The 20,003-nt window shown below is 37.7% G+C and overlaps 2 protein-coding genes and 1 pseudogene across 3 annotated transcripts; 2 read left to right on the forward strand and 1 right to left on the reverse strand.

Annotated features, from left to right (window-relative positions):
* Positions 1–7,665: 7,665 nt before the first annotated feature.
* Positions 7,666–9,836, reverse strand: LOC143635006 (bifunctional riboflavin kinase/FMN phosphatase-like; annotated as a pseudogene). The gene is made up of 9 exons (XR_013153980.1): positions 9,576–9,836; positions 9,330–9,460; positions 9,175–9,244; positions 9,027–9,092; positions 8,780–8,934; positions 8,588–8,694; positions 8,265–8,416; positions 8,089–8,172; positions 7,666–7,825 (listed from the first exon to the last, which is right to left on the reverse strand). The product of XR_013153980.1 is annotated as a bifunctional riboflavin kinase/FMN phosphatase-like (transcript).
* Positions 9,837–12,723: 2,887 nt separating this feature from the next.
* Positions 12,724–14,529, forward strand: LOC143634992 (uncharacterized). Its single transcript, XM_077102922.1, has one exon. The coding sequence runs from the start codon at positions 12,724–12,726 to the stop codon at positions 14,527–14,529; it is 1,806 nt and encodes a 601-aa protein (XP_076959037.1).
* A 3,893-nt stretch (positions 14,530–18,422) lies between these two features.
* On the forward strand, positions 18,423–19,034 carry LOC143634993 (uncharacterized). Its single transcript, XM_077102923.1, has one exon. The coding sequence runs from the start codon at positions 18,423–18,425 to the stop codon at positions 19,032–19,034; it is 612 nt and encodes a 203-aa protein (XP_076959038.1).
* The last annotated feature ends 969 nt before the right edge of the window (positions 19,035–20,003 follow it).

Below are 20,003 nucleotides of genomic sequence, written 5' to 3' on the forward strand. Positions count from 1 at the left end.
CCCAATTTCTCTTAACACCCAATTTTTCAATACTCGATGATACTCAAACCCGGTTTCATATTCAAAACCGGGAATTAGGAAAAACCCGTTTTGTGCATCTGTAGGCACAAGTGCATCAACAAGAAGCTAAGAAAAACAATTTACAAAGGACCCAAGCATACCAGACAAATAAAACAGTAATCAACATCAGATAAAAACCAAAAACTTTAAAGTTTCCACCTATCCTAAGTAATAGAATTCCGTTTTGAACGGTTTTTACCCAATTGAATCTAGTCAAAATAATCTCATCCACCGTCTTATTAGTATGTTTCTTAAATTTGTTAATAGTCTTATTATTCCAAGTAATAGACTAATAGTATTCCTTTTTTAAACGATTTTTAGCCCCTTAATTTCTTGGATTCTATTTCTTTAAGTCACACTTTCCTTTCAATTTCAATAGTACAAGTGTACAACCCAATCTATATAGTCTATTCCACATCATATTGTCTTCCATAAATAAAGTGACATCTTTATAAGAAAGTTTTAAGTGGACACTTGATTTTCTTTTGAAGTATGATACCCAAGTATGGTATTACTTGATATTGGATGCTTATTATGGCCACTTAGAAAACTACTAGTTTTGTGTTGTTTTAGCAAGATAATGAAGAACCAATTGAAACATGTTTTATAGTTATACAGTTGTTGCTTATAATGCGTTTGCGCGCACGTGTGTTTTTTAACTGGATTATATATTGATGAAATATTTCAAACGAATATTGGAATATTTTCAAATAAAACACTTTTACCCAAAATTCAGGTTATACAGATCAGATCCTAATCCAACCCGAACTTTGAATTCGGTTTTAATTTTTTCTGGATTCAAATAAGCATATTCAAATCAGTTTTCCGAATCTTATTCCAATTCAAAATTAGAATTCAAAATTTCAAATTCGAATAAACCGAAACCAACCCCATGAGCATCCTATTATGTCATTCCTTACTAATTATTAGACAAACAAACATGACCACACTAATAATTGGTCGCTGTTATGATATTAGCTCTAATTATAACAAGATTATTGAAATGATAATTGAACTTTATTATATCTGAGAGACAAGAGAGTGAAGAGATATATGTGAATTGTTAGTTCTACCAGGATGATTAACTTCGTTACAAATACATTCTATTTATAAGGCAAAAACTACTGTGCAAAAAGTAAATTACCGACAATATAAACTATTGATGAACATTTCAATAGTTTGACAATTGTGAATAAAACGTGTGAATAAAGGTGTTTGACAATTGTGTCATCCACCTTTTCGTCAATAATTCATAACACTTCCCCTTGGATGACACCATTTCAAAACGTCGGGGTCTTGAAGTACTGCCTCATTAAAAAGCTTGCTAAAGAAAAAACCCAATGGGGAAAAAACTTTAGCTAAGGGAAAAAGAGTGCGGTATATAGCTCCCCCTCAAATTGCAGGTCGTTACATTGTTCGTACATGGCGCATGCCAATATCGTGAACATGTTTCCTGAATGTTGCTGTGGGAAGTGCTTTTGTGAAAAGATCAGCTGAGTTGTTGCTGGACTGGACATATCTCATTTCAACCTGATTGTCTTTAATAAGGTCTCGAGTATACTCAAAGTATCTTGGTGGTATATGCTTTGTTCTGTCACTTTTGATATACCCTTCCTTCATTTGCGAGACACAAGCTGCATTATCTTCATAGATAGGAGTTGGAATTCGATCTTTCTCTAGTCCACAAGAAATCAATATGTGTCGTGACATAGATCTTAACCATACACATTCTCTTGAAGCTTCATGCAATGCAATGACTTCAGCATGATTTGAAGATGTTGCAATGAGTGTTTGTTTCTGAGAACGCCATGAAATCGCAGTTCCTCCATTCTTAAATATGTATCCAGTTTGAGATTTTGCTTTATGGGGATCAGATAAATAACCTGCATCTGCATAACCAACTAACCCTTCTTTTGAATCATTAGGATAAAATAAACCTAAATCAGCAGTTCCTTTTAGATACCGAAAAATATGTTTAATACCATTCCAATGTTTTTTAGTAGGGGATGAACTGAATCTTGCCAATAAGTTAACTGCAAAAGAAATGTCAGGTCTTGTACAGTTAGTAAGATACATAAGTGCTCCAATTGCACTGAGGTATGGTACTTCGGGACCAAGAATCTCTTCATTATCTTCGCAAGGACGAAATGGATCATTGTCAACATTGAGTGATCTAACAACCATCGGTGTGCTTAAAGGATTTGCTTTGTCCATATTGAAACGTTTTAAGAGTTTCTCAGTATAAGTTGACTGATGCACAAGTATCCCATTATGCATATGCTCAATTTGTAAACCAAGACAATATTTGGTTTTTCCAAGATCTTTCATTTCGAATTCTTTCTTTAAAAAAGCAATTGCTTCATTAATTTCCTTTTGTGTCCCAATTAAATTTAGATCGTCAACATACACAGCTATGATCACATATCCTGATGTTGTCTTCTTGATGAAGACACATGGACAAATAAGATTATTTGTGTATCCTTTGCTTATCAAATAATCACTCAAACGATTGTACCACATCCTTCCAGATTGTTTCAGTCCATACAAGGATCTTTGTAATTTGATGGAATACATTTCCTTAGGCTTTGAGCTTATTGCATCGGGGAGTTTAAATCCTTCGGGAATTTTCATATAGATGTCACTATCTAGTGATCCATACAAGTAAGCTGTGACAACATCCATAAGGCGCATCTCTAAATTTTTAGAGATTGCTAAGCTGATTAAATATCTAAACGTAATAGCATCCATGACAGGAGAGTACGTTTCTTCATAGTCAATTCCTGGCCTCTGAGAAAAACCTTGAGCTACAAGTCTTGCTTTATATCTTGTAACTTCATTTTTCTCATTTCGTTTTCTCACAAAAACCCATTTATATCCTACAGGTTTCATTGACTTTGGTGTAATGACAATAGGTCCAAAAACCTTTCGATTGTTTAGTGAGTTTAATTCAGCTTGCATAGCATCTTTCCATTTGTTCCAATCTTGTCGATTTTTACAATCATCTACAGATTTTGGTTCAGGGTCATCATTTTCTTCCATGATATCGCTTGCCACAGAATAAGAAAATATATCATCAATATTTTCCATTTCATCTCGATCCCACATTATATGTGATTTACCATAGTTTATTGACAATTCTTTATTGGAATCATTTATTTCTTCCTGATGAAATGTTATATCATTTATTCTTTCCTGAGGGAAGGTTTTGTCAATCATTCCTTCCTTAGGGTCAATATCCTTCTCAGAACCCTTTCTTTTTCGAGGATTTTTATCCTTTGAACATATTTGGCCTTCCACGTTTTAAACGTTTTTGAGATTCATGAGGCGCATTATTATGGTTTTGCTTGCTTGGAATCTCAACTCGAGCTGGAGCATTAGCAGCTGGTATATGAGATTTAGTGACCCTGTTTATATCAGTAAATGCATCAGGTAACTGATTTGCAATTTCTTGTAGATGTATTATTTTTTGAACCTCTGTCTCACTTTGTTTTGATCTTGGGTCTAGGTGTAACAATGATGGCACACACCATGATATATCTCTTTCTTGCTTTTTCATTTCTCCCCCTAATGCTGGGAACATTGTCTCGTTAAAATGACAATCAGCAAAACGTGCTATAAATACATCACCTGTTAAAGGTTCAAGGTATCTTATGATGGAAGATGTTTCATATCCAACATATATTCCCAACCTTCTTTGGGGACCCATTTTTGTGCGTTGTGGTGGTGCAATAGGAACATACACAGCACAACCAAAAATTCTAAGATGAGAGATATTTGGTTCATTTCCAGAAACAAGTTGTGTGTGAGGGTATTTATGATTTGCACTTGGTCTCATGCGGATTAATGATCCAGCATGCATAATTGCATGACCCCAAATAGAAACAGGGAGTTTTGTCCTCATTATTAATGGTCTAGCTATTAGCTGAAGGCGTTTGATCAACGACTCGGCTAAGCCATTTTGTGTGTGTACATGAGCAACAGGGTGTTCTACAACAATTCCCACAGACATGCAATAATCATCAAAAGCATGTGATGTAAATTCTCCCGCATTATCAAGCCTTACTCTTTTAATGGTATAATCCGAAAAATGTGCACGTAATTTGATAATTTGAGCAAGAAATTTTGCAAAAGCAACATTACGAGTCGATAATAAAGAGATATTAGACCATCTGCTGGATGCGTCTATTAAGACCATGAAGTATCTAAATGGTCCACATGGTGGATGAATTGGTCCACATATGTCACCTTGAATTCTTTCAAGAAACATTGGTGTTTCTTTATTGACTTTTAATGGCGAAGGCCTTGTAATTAATTTTCCAAGAGAACAAGATGTACATTGAGGCATTTTATCTATTTTATGGATCTTTTGACCTTTCAGTGGATGCCCATGTGTATTTTCAATGATCCTTTTCATCATTGTGGATCCTGGATGGCCTAATCTGTCATGCCATAAGTTTATGATACCAGAATCGCAACAATTTTCTTTGACTGCCATATGTGCTTGAGGCACATTTATATATGTATAATGCAAACCAGAATGGAGCATTGGCAATTTTTCCAATATTTGATCTTTGCTTATGATATGCAAATATTTTTCATTACTAACAGTCCTTGACTGAGTATCATATCCATTATGATATATGTTTATGAAACTCAACAAATTTCTTGTTGATTTTGGGGAAAATAAAGCATTTTCTATTTTGAGCTTTGTACCATTTGGTAATGCTAAATTAGCTTTTCCCACTCATTCTATCAAGTTTGTAGGACCTGATATTGTATTGATGATCCATTTTGTTGGTTTCAGTTCATAAAAATATTTTTTAGATCTAAGTATAGTATGCGTGGCTCCACTATCCGCTATACATATATCTTCTTCATTTGTTTGATCTTGTGCTCCGGTGATTTTCATTTTAAATCTTGAAAAATATTAAGAGAAAAAAAATAAGTGTATAACGAAGACATATGATATTTTAATAAGAACTTTAATTGAAACACAAGTAGTACAAGGAAAAGAAACTACATAATTAAAGATAATGAGAACACACTTAATAATTGCATCTAATTATAGTAGTCAAGCAACTTTGTTTCAAAGTTCCATCCCAAAGTCTTCAACGCTCAGCTCAGCATTGATATTATTAAAGTTATCAACATGGTTCACTTCTTTCTCTTCTCCTTTTAGAGAGGCTTGGTACAGTTCACACAGATGTGGAGCTGTGCGACAAGCCTTTGCCCAGTGGTTTGTACTTCCACATCTAAACATGAAGTGCCATTGTTTTCGGACCTACCAGCTTCATTCCATTTATTTTGGTGGTTGGAATTAGTATTGTGTGGGACATGATAATTATTGGCTCTCTGGTTACGACCACGACCGTAAGAGTTATTGTTCCATTTGAATGGATGCTTACGATCATTAAAATGCCTTTTGTCAAAATGACCATGTCCACGGCCTCGTACTCGACTTTGTTCCCAATTATGATCAGAATTTTTATGAGAACTTTTGTGAGCAACATGTGCTTCTGGTATTGCTAATGAACCCGTGGGACGAGATTGATGATTTTTCATCAATAATTCATTATTTTTCTCGGCTACAAGGAGTAATGCATTTAGATCAGAGTATCTCTTAAAATTCTGCAAACGATAATGTGTTTGCAAGTTTATATTTGATGCATGAAACGTGGAGAAAGTTTTCTCTAACTTTTCTTCCTCTGTTACGGGATACCCACAAAATTCTAGCTTTGAACAAATTCGGTATAAAGCAGAGGTGTAATCATTTACCCTCTTAAAATCTTGGAACCTAAGACTGTTCCATTCATCTCTAGAAGTAGGAAGTAAAACTTCCTTTAGATGACCGAATCTGCTTTTCAAATCTTCCCATATCATATATGGGTTATCATAATTAAAATACTCATGCTGTAGCAATTCATCAATATGTTTATGGATGAAAACATCAGCTCTTGCTTTATCCTGGTCAGAGCAATCATTGTATTCTTGGATTGCGTCTAACACATCCATAGATTTTAAATGTCTTTTGACATTTGTTGTCCAAGACATATAATTTTCTCCAGAAATGTTGAGTGCTGGGAATTCGAGTTTTGCTATATTTGACATTTTGTTGCTAAACATAATAGAGCAAATAATAAGATAAATATTAGAATCCATATATATCAATCAACAATGAGATACAATACATTGGTAGAGCTATAAACATATAAAAGAAAAAGAACATGCCGAACTCTTCAGATGGGAGATTAAAAATTAGAATGAGAAGTAGTATAAGCATTATAGTGACCAACATCAAAACCGGGTGAATCATTTTGAGAATTTTATCTTGGATAAATTTAATAAGAAGAATGTTTGTTATAAATGAAATGGGGTTAATGATTGGTTATTTATAGTGGAGGTTTATAACCCATTTATAACGGTTATATTACCGTTTATAATGGTAATATTACCGTTTGTGTGTGTGTGTGTGTATATATAATATATAATATTAATTATTTTAAAGTAAGATAATAAATAAGATATTAAATACAGTTTATTTTATAAAATATATATATAATTAGTATGCACAATAATAAGAATAGAATTGTTAGTGTAAATAAATCTAACTTCTAAAATAGTTATCAAATTTTAATAACAATGTTTATACACATTATTGCTATTACTCAGTATATTAGTTAGTATATGTATATGCATAGATATATATCTAATGTACATAATTAAAGAAGTGTTTATGATGCTTATGTAGATACCTTTGTGTCTATTACCTTTCTTGGTTAGGATATAAGCCGCTCGTGCTGATAACGTGTTATGATATTAGCTCTAATTATAACAAGATTATTGAAATGATAATTGAACTTTATTATATCTGAGAGACAAGAGAGTGAAGAGATATATGTGAATTGTTAGTTCTACCAGGATGATTAACTTCGTTACAAATACATTCTATTTATAAGGCAAAAACTACTGTGCAAAAAGTAAATTACCGACAATATAAACTATTGATGAACATTTCAATATTTTGACAATTGTGAATAAAACGTGTGAATAAAGGTGTTTGACAATTGTGTCATCCACCTTTTCGTCAATAATTCATAACAGTCGCTCTTTTATTATGTTTATACTTTGTTGATTTATATATTTAAATAATTAATAATAGTAATAAAATAAAGAGAGTCGGCCCATTCAAGAGTCATGGGCCCCTCAACCCATCCCAGTCTAGAAACACAAACATGAAGTTGTAACTGGTAAAATACTAAAATGTATCACATGTTGAGACTTTTTTATACCCTTCTTATTTACATTTTTGTTTATAAAATTTATCATATGTTTTCTTTATAATTATTTGTTATTGAATTGGGTTGAGCTAAATAATCATTACTTGTTACTTGATTGAGCCAAAATTGTAAATGACAAACTTAAATAACCATTATTTGTTAACTGCTTTGAGTCGAATTCAGTTTTTGTGAAACCGAAAACCGATTAATGAACACCCTATATCAAACAGGATTGATTTTAATCATTTTCCAAATACCCCCTACATCTCATTTCCTCCATGAACTTCTACAAATATCTAGTCGTCATAATCAACAAATTCTAAACAATGACAACGTTAAAATTAAGGTCACTCGCCATCAAGCGTAATGCTTTTGATGTATGCCTCGTCTTTGTACTTGGCGTAAAAAGGAAGCTCAAGTGCCTTCTCAGCAAGCTTAGCGTCTTTGTGTATCTTTGCAATAAGGCTCTCAAGAGATGGGAAGTTAGCCTGATATCAGTCATCCAATCATAAATGAACAAAATAGTCGACAAGCAAAGAACAAACACAACATGTTAACTAGAGCCTAGCTACTGAATAGTTTTTCAAGCTCGGGCTAGGCTCATTTTACACATATTAACAAATATTTAATATATTCAAAAATATTATATAAATAATAGGCATGTTTATCATATAAGCTTATTTTTAGGCGCACATTTAAGCTCGGTTGATTCAAGTTTCTTAAAGGAATGAGAGATGCAGAGGAAGCATACCTCAGGCCGAATATAACCAACAATAACAAGATGCAATTCCTCGCCATAGAAATCTTGATCAAACTTATGAAGCAACCACGGTTCCTGAAATTATAAAATGAAGAAATCTGGATTAGAAACCGATGATTTGAAGATTTAAGTAAACTAGGATTAAAAGGTTTAAAACTTGTACTCACTATTGTCTTCTTAGTATTATCAAAGTACGGGTTCCAACCAATGCTCATAACCATCTTGTAAACACCCCGGTTAGATAACTTGGCCCAACCGAAATATACACCCGCAGGATGTTCCGAAAGGATGGCTGCATGCCCTTCAACTGATAAATTGGCTGAAATATTAAAGGGTATCAGTGAATACTAAAAGTGAAATTTAGTGTAATATAAATTATGTTGTTAAATTCATTGGTACAGATGGTTGCCAAAAACGGTCAAAACATCTTCGAGCCATTCCAATATTGACACGTTACCCGACCCGTTATAATAAGATGAGGGTAGGAAACCTGTTGGTATTCCAAGCATCTTCGAGCCACGGCCATAACCTTTGATGACAGGACCACCAATATGCCAAGGTTCTTCTAAGGGTAAAGACGTAAAGTACCATCTAACCCTGCAGATTTAAAATCACTAAATTAGTGAAACATCAGCCAATGAATTTAATGGAATATGCATATATAAATCAATGAGATGCTTACAATCTTCAAATGGAGGTAGGCCCCACATTTCAGGACGTAGGTCGAAAAGCGAACTGATCACCTCATCGGCTGCGGTGTAGAGACGAGATTGCTTTAGAAGAGATGGTACCGCAACCACTTCCATTTTTGCAGCTTTAGCAGCACAAATTCCTGGTCTGACATGTAACAAACAAATTATTGTTATTATTATAAGAATCATGTTATGTACCCAATAATAACAGCATTAATAGTTTCATAGAAAACTCACAGTGAATCTTCAATGGCAAGACATTTAGATGGATCAATGTTAAGCCTCTTGGCTGCTTCAAGGTATCTGAAAACTCAAAGTGAATATAATCATCCATCTAGTTTAAAACATTAAAATATTTATAAAAAAAAAACATGAACTAGCTTACATATCAGGGGATGGCTTTCCTGCTTTAACTTGAACACTAGCAACAATGGCTGCAAACGAATCTCTCAACGCTGCAAACAGTAACTATTAAGATCGATAACTATTTAAAACGTGTTAACTATATATGATTAAATTCTGCCATTTGTTATAACTTACTAGGATGATAGCTAAGTTTTGTTTCAATGCTAGCTCTTGGAGAGTTGGAAGCCAATGCTATTTGCACTCCATGCCCCTTCAAATGTTTAATCAAACGATACGCACCGGGCATCGCTTTAAGTTTGCACCATCTATCAATGATAAAATGTTATAACAACTAAGTTTTTCATCCATGCATAAAATATTTTGGTACCCTAAATAACAAAAACTCAAAGTAAGTAAATTAAAGAGAGGGCGGATGATTACTGATCGGATAACACTGGAGAAAACTCTGATAGCAAAACTTCTTTCGACAAAGGGAGTGCGTAATCCTCCACAATAACAGCCGCAGCTTCGATAGGTGTTTTCCCAATGATCTTTTCAACCTCTCTCCCATCCCATTTTTTCTTGTGTTTAATCAAGTAAACTTTTAAAACTTCACTAACAAGTCCATCTATCATAAAATTATTAATAGTGTTTAAATAATAAGTTTAAAGTTAACAACAGATTACAATATGCTTTGAAGAATATATATATGTAGCTAGAATAATGTGAAGTTTCGTGACCAGGATCGATAAACACAAAAACGAAAATTTAAATCATAAGCTCGATCTTTGTAATTCTCATTAGCTCGAAAATTACAATACTTAAACTCTTTTAATGATATAACCCACAAGCTCGGGTATTTATACTAGTTTAAACATGAAAACCTAATTAGACTAGAATACAAACTCCTTCTCATACTCAAACAATAATTAGTAAAAACATATTTAAACGATAATTAATAAATAAATTCCTTGTTGTCCAAGTCATTGGCTCGACTTGTTCACCAAGCAATTTATTTCGTGTAAACCAAGTCACTTGCTCAACTTGATAAACAAGATGCAAACTCATCATAGGCTCGATGAGTCGATCCAATGGAAATTACGTCCAACATAATGTACCTGGATCCACTAGGGTTCCATCCAAGTCAAAGATCACACAAGAAACCAATTTCCTTGTGGAATTTATCATCATCTACAACGTTCTCTTTACAAAATTCTGCAATGACCATGCAAACTAGTTTATTTGTAATTTAATTAAAAGTGTTTTATTTCAATATATATTCATTAATTGATCATGTAGGTATCCTATAATCCATATTAGTGTTTACATAAGAAAACATTTGCCAACGTACGTACATATAATATCGTGATTTTAAGGTTTAAGTGTTACCTTTAAATCTGAGTGGGGGATTGTTGAACGTGAATAAAGAGACAAAAGTGTTTGACGTTGGCGGTGGCTATAGAGGTAGGGTACCAAAAAGACCCAAATACCCTTAAGTAATACCCGCGGGTTAACTAGAAGTCCCTCATAAGGCACCCGCGAGACATATGAACCATCCGCACAACCATTTGAGGAAGAAACACTCTCATAGCATATGCGGAAGCACCATAGCACCCTCAAGAGTCATCCGCAAGAAGGAATACCCTTTCGCGTAAATAACCACGAGGTAATGCTTCGGGACAGCTGTCAATAACCAATTACCTTCGAGAAGATTTGCCCAGGTGCTTTCTTGGGCAATACGTGATCCTCCGGCCAATCAACCAGTGACACCTGGCAAGGCTGTTGCAACCATGCACATGGTTAATGATGACCCCAAGGAAATAATAAAATGGTTGGAACACATTAACGCTAAAAGGGTTAAAAGGTTAAAAGCTTCATTTTCCGCCCAAACTTATGTAAACAAGTACCCACGTGCTACAGTACGATGTTAAATAACTGTTCACATCCTTGTCCCCTCTGAACAAAGGACATGCTCAGATAAAGTATTATTATTTTAATTATGGACCAGCGATCCAAACCTTCCCGCCCACAAAGGTCAACTCTCTAGGCAAACTGGAGGGGAACTAGTTTAGTTACAACTGGACGAAAGGCTTAAGTCTCTTCTCCTATATAAGAAAGACTTAGTCATAAACAAGAGGAGAACAAGATCTGGGCAGATAACATACTCTCCCTTATCTTCTCTTCTTTCTTGAGAAATATGCTCCTTGCTTATTTCTTTCTTACTTCAATAACTTCATAGCTTCACCAAGAACATCATCTTAAAACCGATTCCAAACATCACGGTTCTGGATCCTTGGTGAACTATAACAACTAACAATAAACTAGTGAACCTCCTTCTACGTTTTGCAAACGTAGAGGGACACCACGACCTGCGTTAGGCTAACCTGAACCCTTGAAGCCTTTTAGCCTAACCAGTCCATTCACTATCATTGGTCTTATCTTTGTTGTAGCAACAGTTAATATTCCCACTTTAACCAATACTTGGAGGACACGTGTCTAGATTGTTATACATGCACATGCAACGTATAAACTAAACCTATCATATGAAGACACGTGTCCAGACGGTTAGAGGAGCATCTTCTGAAAAGGACAGCTGGCCCAATCACCTTCCCACACCCTTCGGCTATAAATACCCTCTCGATCATCATGAGGTATTCATTCACTTCCACTGTACTCTCTCAATTTACTTAAGTTCTTATCTTCTACATAACAGTACTTATTCTCACGCCGGAGGGTGGTTACGGGAAGACCCCCCCCTCTTGTCCTTCCCGTAACGAGCTCACGGTGTCTGTTTTGCAGGTCTTTGTCACTGGACTTTGGGCAATTTGGTTCATATCTTATTGACAAGTTAACCGTATCCTTCCCTGTTGACTCATCGGATCCAGGACCCATTAGTGGGGAGTAGATCCATGTTTCTTCATTGGCGCAATCCGTGCTTGTGTTAGAATAGCAAAATTTTTTCGTCCTCTTTACGATATGAGTCAGTTACCTAAAGGGCCGACGGAGAACCTAGCAAAATCTTCACATGGTCCCAACCTTGAGACACGTGAAGGAGCAACGTCTGTGTTTTCTCGAATTTCGACTCCTGTCACAAGAACTGACGCCGTCAACCCCGGAGGCTTTTCCTTGGGTGGTTCGACGGCTCGGGGATTGTTTTCTCAACAGGAAGGTGTTACTCCGGTAAACACTGGAAATGTTGTTACACCAACTACTTTCTTGGGGGCGTGTAACAACCCCAGGAGGTTCTGATCTCGGAGATTTGGAACGAATTATGAGAGATGATCATCGGACTCACTCGGAGCTAGGCCTGGATGAAAATTCCGGTGACTCAGCTCCAAAGAGGGTTCGACATCATAATTCTAGATCCGAAGGACTTTTGTCCCCGGATGAGTGACTTCGTATCCAACAAGATAGTCTGAAAGCCGAATACGAATGAAGGGTGCGGAACGAGCGTTTCCAAGCCCGCGTACTGACGTATGACGATTCTCGCAGGAGATCAGTGTCTCATCCAATAAGAGGAGGAAGTCACATTCAGTATAGTCAAAACTCAGGTGAAATCCGGAGGTTACGTCCTCGTCCCCGCATAGATATGCGGGTACCATCCTATGAGGACGAACTGGATGGACACGATTCAACATATCATCCGGACGGTAGTTATTATAGCGGTGATAGCCGTCTCCCTTCATACGGAGGAGCTAGTCATCCGCGACCGGTGGTCCGCCATGCGGAATACTATAGTAGTACGGAACATGATTTCCTTAAACCGTACTGTCCGGAATCTTTTGCTGAGAAATCAAAGTTCATTCCTGCTATCGCGACGGCCCCATTCCCGATAAACGCAAAAATTCCAACATCTGTTGGAGCATATAGTGAAATGACGGATCCTAGTGATCATCTGCTAAGGTTTGAAGCAGTTGGGGGAGTTAGTGGTTGGACTATTCCGTATTGGTGTCACATGTTTGCACTAACATTCACGGGGGCAGCGCGAGAATGGTTTGAGAAATTACCATGCGGAAAAATCAGAAGTTGGAAAGATTTCGTAGCGAAATTTTCCCAACACTTCAGTCAACAAAGAAAACATACCCGTGATCCATCGGAAATACTAGATGTCGAAAGGCGAAATAATGAATCCATTGAGGATTTCATTACTCGTTTTAATAACGAGAGCCTTAACATCGGTGGGATTAGTGAAGATATGCTGCGAGGAGCATTCCGCAAGAACGTCCATAGTGATGCCTTGATCCGCACACTAACCGGAAAAGACGGAATGCCCGAATCTTGGGATGAAATCATGACAGCAGCTAAATTGTTTGCACGAACTGAAAAAACACTAGGGTATAGCAGCCAAAAGCAATTACCAAGGTTAGAGTTCCACACTCCAAGACCAAATAAACAAGTTAAAGGGCCAATATGGTCAAGACTTCAGCCAAGTGCAGAAACGTCTAAACCATTTGATGCGAGATCGTTGATTGGCAACAAAAACAAGCGTAACTTTCCAGCACGATCTTTCAACAGCAGTTGGACTCAGTTGTCAAAAACTCCTTCAGAGATCCTCACTACTGAGAATCTGACCTTCCGCAAGCCTCAATCGATACCGAGAAAGTCATTCCTCGATAAAAAGAAACATTGCACATATCACAACGATATAGGGCACAACACAAACGAGTGTGTGGCCCTAAGAAATGAAATAGAGGCGGCTTTAAAGAACGGGAAGTTAGATCATTTGGTCAAAGGTGTACGACCAGGGCCTAGTAAACCTCCTGCAAAGGATAACCAGGGCCCGGCTAAAAGGCAGATAAAAGATCTAAACGTCCACATGATTCAAGGAGGTCAACACAACGGTGGTAAGAGGAAAGAGTTTGATGATGAGGAATGGAAGAATGAGCCAGTCATTTTTCCACGCATTAAAGGAGGACCATGTAACAAGAATTCTCTGATAATCACGGCTCTCTTCGGGCACAATCGATTGCAGTATGTGTTCTTCGACACTGGTAGTACATCTGATATTATGTACGAACAGTGCTTCGAACAGCTTGAGGAAGATGATAAAGAGAGATTACAACCGATCCATGCACCCGTCTCTGGGTTTGGCGGGGAAATAATGCACCCGCGGGGTGTCATCATATTTCCGGTCACACTTAGCAACGAAACCCACTCAAGAACCGAGGAAGTTGAATTTCTAATCTTACCAGCAACTTCAAAACATGATATTATTCTTGGACGAGAGGCAATTGGAGACTTCAATGCTCACCCATCCATAGCTCACGGGGCAGTAGGGGTTCCGACCCGTACTGGCGTCGCGATAATCCATGTTAACCGGCATTGCTTCACAACCGAAAGTTCGAGGCCAAATAAAGTTTTAAAGCAAAACCAGCGGACTAAACCAGAAAAATGAATCCTTAACAAGAAGTTTCCTGATCAAACCGTAATAATTGGTCCAACCATCTCCGAAATCGTCCGAACCTTCTTGAAGCAATTGTTGACAAAGTATATTGACATCTTCGCATGGCAACCCGCGGACATGACAGGTGTCCCGCGGAACATTTCGGAGCACAAGTTAAAGGTGAATCCATTAATCACCCCAATTGTGTAAAAGAAACGAAAGATGGGCCCAGAATAAACGAAAGCCATGAATGAGCAAGTGCAAGATCTTCTTGCATGCAGGGATTATACGAGAGATCAAGTACCAAACCTGGGTGACCAACCCAGTGATGGTCCCTAAAAGCAATGGAACGTGGAGGATGTGTATAGATTATAAAGATCTAAACAAAGCATGCCCGAAGGATTGCTATCCACTTCCGGAGATCGATTTGAAGGTAGACGCCGTGGCTCCATTCAAATTCAAGTGCTTTCTTAATGCCTACAAAGGCTATCACCAGATCCATATGGCAGCTGGTGACGAAGACAAGACAGCGTTCCGCACTGACCAAGGAACATTCTGTTACAGAATGATGCCCTTCGGGTTAAAAAATGCGGGCGCCACTTACCAACGACTAATGGATCAAGCGTTCAAAGGCCAAATAATTCGAACCTCGAAGTCTATATGGACGATTTGGTGATCAAAAGCACCGAAGAGGATCAAATGTTGAGAGACATAGAGGAAACCTTCGAAACATTAAGAAGTATCAACATGAAACTCAATCCAGCAAAGTGTTCCTTTGGTATGGAGGAAGGAAAGTTCCTCGGGGTAATCGTTACAGGCACGGGTTTCAAGGCTAATCCGGATAAGATACAAGCAGTAGCCCACATGCCATCCCCCGCATCCCTCAAAGAAGTTCAAACACTCAACGGAAGATTGGTAGCGTTAAACAGGTTTTTGGTAAACCACGCTGCTAAATCTTACCCGTTTTTCTCAAAATTGAGGAACTGCCTCAAAAAGGCACAACTCAGGTGGACTCCGGAAGCTGAACAAGCATTCCAGGAAGTCAAGAAGTGTTTAATGGAATTACCCACGTTAACTTCTCCTCATGCGGGTGAACCCTTGACACTGTATTTGTCGGCGTCTGATATTGCCGTGGGGGCTGTTTTACTGACAGATAGGAAGAACGTTCAAAATTGTGACAATCCTCAATTTCAGGTTAACTCCGTTAACTCCGTTAACTCAACTCCGTCAATTCAAACTTTAGATCACTGAATCTATAACGCACACCTCATTACATTTAAACTAGGGTTTAAATGACGCTTAACACTTACTACATGTGCAGTCTCTCGGGAATTGCACCGAAACGCAAACGAGTTGACGCAAACTATTGGTGAATAAACGAAAAACGTCAAAACAATAATTATGTGATAATTATGTGTTAGACTTATGTGTTAAGTGATAACATTGTTATAAACGTTAACTCAATGTGCTAGAACTAGTTATTTAAGCTAGAATAAATAACATTTGAAAGTGGAGGGACCTAGATGTAACATGATTGTTATTAAATAACATTAAGCAAAAACCCTAGCCTCTCTTTCTCTCTCAAAACCGATCGGCCAGCCCCCCTTCTCCCTTGTTCTTGGCTGCCGTCAATCACACACACACATACATACAAGAATCGTTCAAGTTTATTGGAGATTAAGGTGCTAGGAAGGTATAAACAACTATTCTATGCATCCTTTATGCTTAATCTTGATTTTGAATGGGTTAATTATAAACCCTAGGTCCGATTTTCATGTGTATATGTGTTCATAGGTTTTATTTTGATTTGATGATGTATTGATTGTGATATGATAACTAGAATTGGTGTTATTACATGTTAATTGTTGTGTCTTTGATTGTGAGTTCAAGTAAGACCCTAATCATATATGTAATGTGTAATTGATGTGCATGGATAATGATTATGGTGTCTAGAATGTCATATGAACGGATTATGGTCTATACATGGTTAATATGTTGAGTTTGGATAAAAACAGTTTCTGGACAGATTGTGTTGTTGATGTTCAATTGACTGTAACGGGGTATAAATGTGAAAATTGATTGAGATAATTGATACTACAGTAAACTAGGTTGAGTCTAGTTTCTAAAGAATATAAATTTGCAATTTTTGGACGTGTAAAGGTTAACAATTATGATTTTACAAAAACGTTGTGCAAATCTGAGTTGTGAGACCTTCTGTTAGGGTGTTTTGTAAATGTTATATCTCATGAACTACGAGACCAATTGGGTTGGTTCCACTTCTGGAAGTTGACTTGCTGAGTTAGGAACCTAACCTAAGTGGTCTTGCATTTGTTGGATTTTTAGTTTAACGGGAATTTCAAATAACATTCTGTTGCGCATGAATTTGACTGTTATGAGTTTGCTGTAATGTTTTGATCATTGTGAAAAACATATGTGGAATAAAAATAAATTAAAATATGTTCTGGAAACCTAATACATGTATGCTTTTGTGATGATTTTTGGTAAATTAATTGAGATGCTATGATCGGTGGAATAGACTAGTTTTACAAGTAGAATTCTGTCATTAAGAAACTAGTTGCTGAATTTTGTAAAAGTTACATGAAACATGGTAATTGCTAATTAATTGTCGTGTTTTGACCCAAATTGCCCTTGAGGGGGATGATTGCTAATTAATTGTCGTGTTTTGACCAAATTACCCTTGAGGGGAATGATTGCTAATTAATTGTTGTGTTTTGACCAAATTGCCCTTGCGGAGAATAATTGCTAGTTAATTGTTATGTGTTGACCAAATTGCCCTCACGGGGAGTAATTGCTAGTGATGTACATTATTAATACATGACACGTAAATAATTGCTCACACATGTAATGTATCACAAATGTACTTGTTAAAGTCACACACGATTTACAAACGAAACACGAAACATATTGTGTGCATAGGTATTATGTGCCGAGTCTAGAGACTCGATAATAGTTCCGACACTTAGAAAAATCTCTTTGTTGTTATAGAACGCTAGAGAGAGTTTTTCTGTGACGCGCATCCTTTGGTGATTTATTTTGGGAATTCTTCGCAAACAGTGAGTTTCACTTACCCCTTTAAACTGTTTTAAACGCTTTTCACTTGGGGGAGATAACATACTCCGAAAACGCATTTAAGATTTTGTTAGTAATACTTGTTGTATAGGCTAGCTACCTATCGATAAATAATTGATTTAACACTATCTGGCAACGCAAAACGCTGAACGCAAAAAGCTAAACGCTTTATTTTATATAAACTTGTGAACTCACCAACCTTGTGTTGACACTTTTAGTATGTTATTCTCAGGTAGCTGAGGCGGGCGCGCGGTATAGGATCATGCATTGCTTGAAACGCTTTTGTTATGCAAACTATTTTAAAACTGTTATCATTGGGTTTAAGTCGTCCTGCGTGACGCAACATTTATTTAATGGTTTTTACGCTTCCGCATTTAATTACTCGTAAACGTTTTCGTGGTTTGAAAACTTTGTTTTATGGTTTGATTATAACTAATGAATCCGATCCTGTTAGTTCACACCCTCTGACGGTAAAACTCCGTTAGTGGATTTTAAGGGTGTGACAAAAATCCCATCTATTACGTCAGTAGAACATTATCAGACCCGGAAACAAGATACTCGATGTTGGAAAAATTGGTCATGGCATTGGTATACGCAGCCCGTCGGCTCCGCAGATATTTCCAAGGCCACCCCATTAATGTGTTAACCGGGTACAAACTCAAGAACATGTTGAGTAAGCCTGAATTGTCTGGTCGACTGGCAAAATGGGCCATCGAATAAGGTGAACACTCGATTGAGTATAAACCAAGACCGACAATCAAAGGACAAGTACTGGCGGACTTCGTCACAGAAGTCCCGCAGCATAAAGAACAAGAATGTTTGATCGAACAACAACCCCAAGCACCTCCGGAAAAAGGAAAGTTTGGTCACTGTTCACGGACGGAGCTTCGAGCAGCGAAGGGTCAGGTGCAGGCTTGAGGCTAGTCAACCCCGAGGGGCATGAATTTACATACGCCATCAAGTTGGATTTTAAGAGTACCAACAATGAGGCGGAATATGAAGCCTTCCTGGCAGGCCTGCGGATAGCAAAAAAGCTTGGGGTAAAACAATTGGAAGTACGGGTGGATTCTATGCTGATTGCGGAACAAATAAATGGAACATACGAAGCTAAAAATAATGTCATGGCTTCTTATTTGTCGCAAGCGAGAGTCTTGATTCGCCAATTCGCCTCTTTCAATGTTATTCACATTAAGAGGAGTGAGAACAAATCGGCGGACGCTCTCAGCAAGTTAGCTTCAACGAATTTTGAGCATTTTGCCAAAGACATTCGTGTGGAAGTTCTAGATCATCCGTCCGTCCCACAAAACCAAGTCCTGGTGATCCAAACAGGCGTTGAATCTTGGATGACGCCCATTAAAGCTTACTTATCCTCCGGAGCACTTCCAGCGGGAAAAGTTGAAGCCCGGAAGATTAAGCACAAAGCCTAGAATTACCAGATGACTGATGGTATCTTGTACCGGAGATCATTCCTTGGCCCGCTGTTACGTTGTGTTGATGCGGAAGACGCAAATGACCTAATTCGAGAAATTCACGAAGGCATTTGCGGACTACACGCGGGACCAAGAATGACAGTTGCGAAGATCATGAACCCAGGATACTATTGGCCCGACATGCATTTGGACGCTGTGCAAGAAATCAGAAAGTGTGATTCTTGCCAGCGACATGCCCCCAACACCCTGCGCCCCAAGAACGAACTTATTCCGGTAACATCTGCTTGGCCGTTCCAGAAGTGGGCTATTGACATTATGGGACCTTTCCCAGAAGCACCGGGACGAGTCAAATACTTGATAGTGGCCATTGATTACTTCACCAAATGGGTAGAAGCCAAACCAGTTGCATCAATAACGGTATCCAGTGTTAAGAAATTCCTTTGGGAATTCATCATTTGCCGGTTTGGCCTCCCATAAGAGTTGGTAAGTGACAATGGGACCCAATTTGATGACAGCGGACTACAGGAATGGTTGAAAGAACTCCAAGTCGTTCAAACTTTCACATCCGTAGCTCACTCGCAAGCAAACAGTCAGGTCGAAAGGACCAACCGAACTATCAAAGAAGGGATCAAGGCAAGGTTAGGAACTAAACGAACGGGGTGGGTGGACGAATTGCCCCATGTACTCTGGGCCTTCCGCACTCAAAAGAACTCCAGTAACTTGGAGACACCCTTTAGTCTAACCTATGGCACTGCAGCCATGATACCCGCAGAAATTGGGATTCCATCCGCAAGAGTTATGTTAATTGATGATAATGATCACGAACTCAGGATGAATCTTGATTTGCTTGAAGAAAGACGAGAGTTAGCATCAATCCGTGAGCACAATTATAGGCAACAGCTTCAGAAATACTATAACTCGTGGGTTCAAAAATGCGAGTTCGATGCGGGAGACTTTGTCTTCCGC

The sequence above is a fragment of the Bidens hawaiensis genome, unplaced genomic scaffold (assembly GCF_021521415.1).
Source record: "Bidens hawaiensis isolate Kalapana, Puna unplaced genomic scaffold, B.hawaiensis_p1.1 tig00007372_1, whole genome shotgun sequence".
NCBI classification, from domain to species: domain Eukaryota; kingdom Viridiplantae; phylum Streptophyta; class Magnoliopsida; order Asterales; family Asteraceae; genus Bidens; species Bidens hawaiensis.

Excerpts from the sequence above, each read along its gene's own strand:
- LOC143634992 (XM_077102922.1), top strand. The coding sequence starts at position 12,724 with ATGCGGGTACCATCCTATGAGGACGAACTGGATGGACACGATTCAACA.
- LOC143634993 (XM_077102923.1), top strand. The coding sequence starts at position 18,423 with ATGTTTGATCGAACAACAACCCCAAGCACCTCCGGAAAAAGGAAAGTT.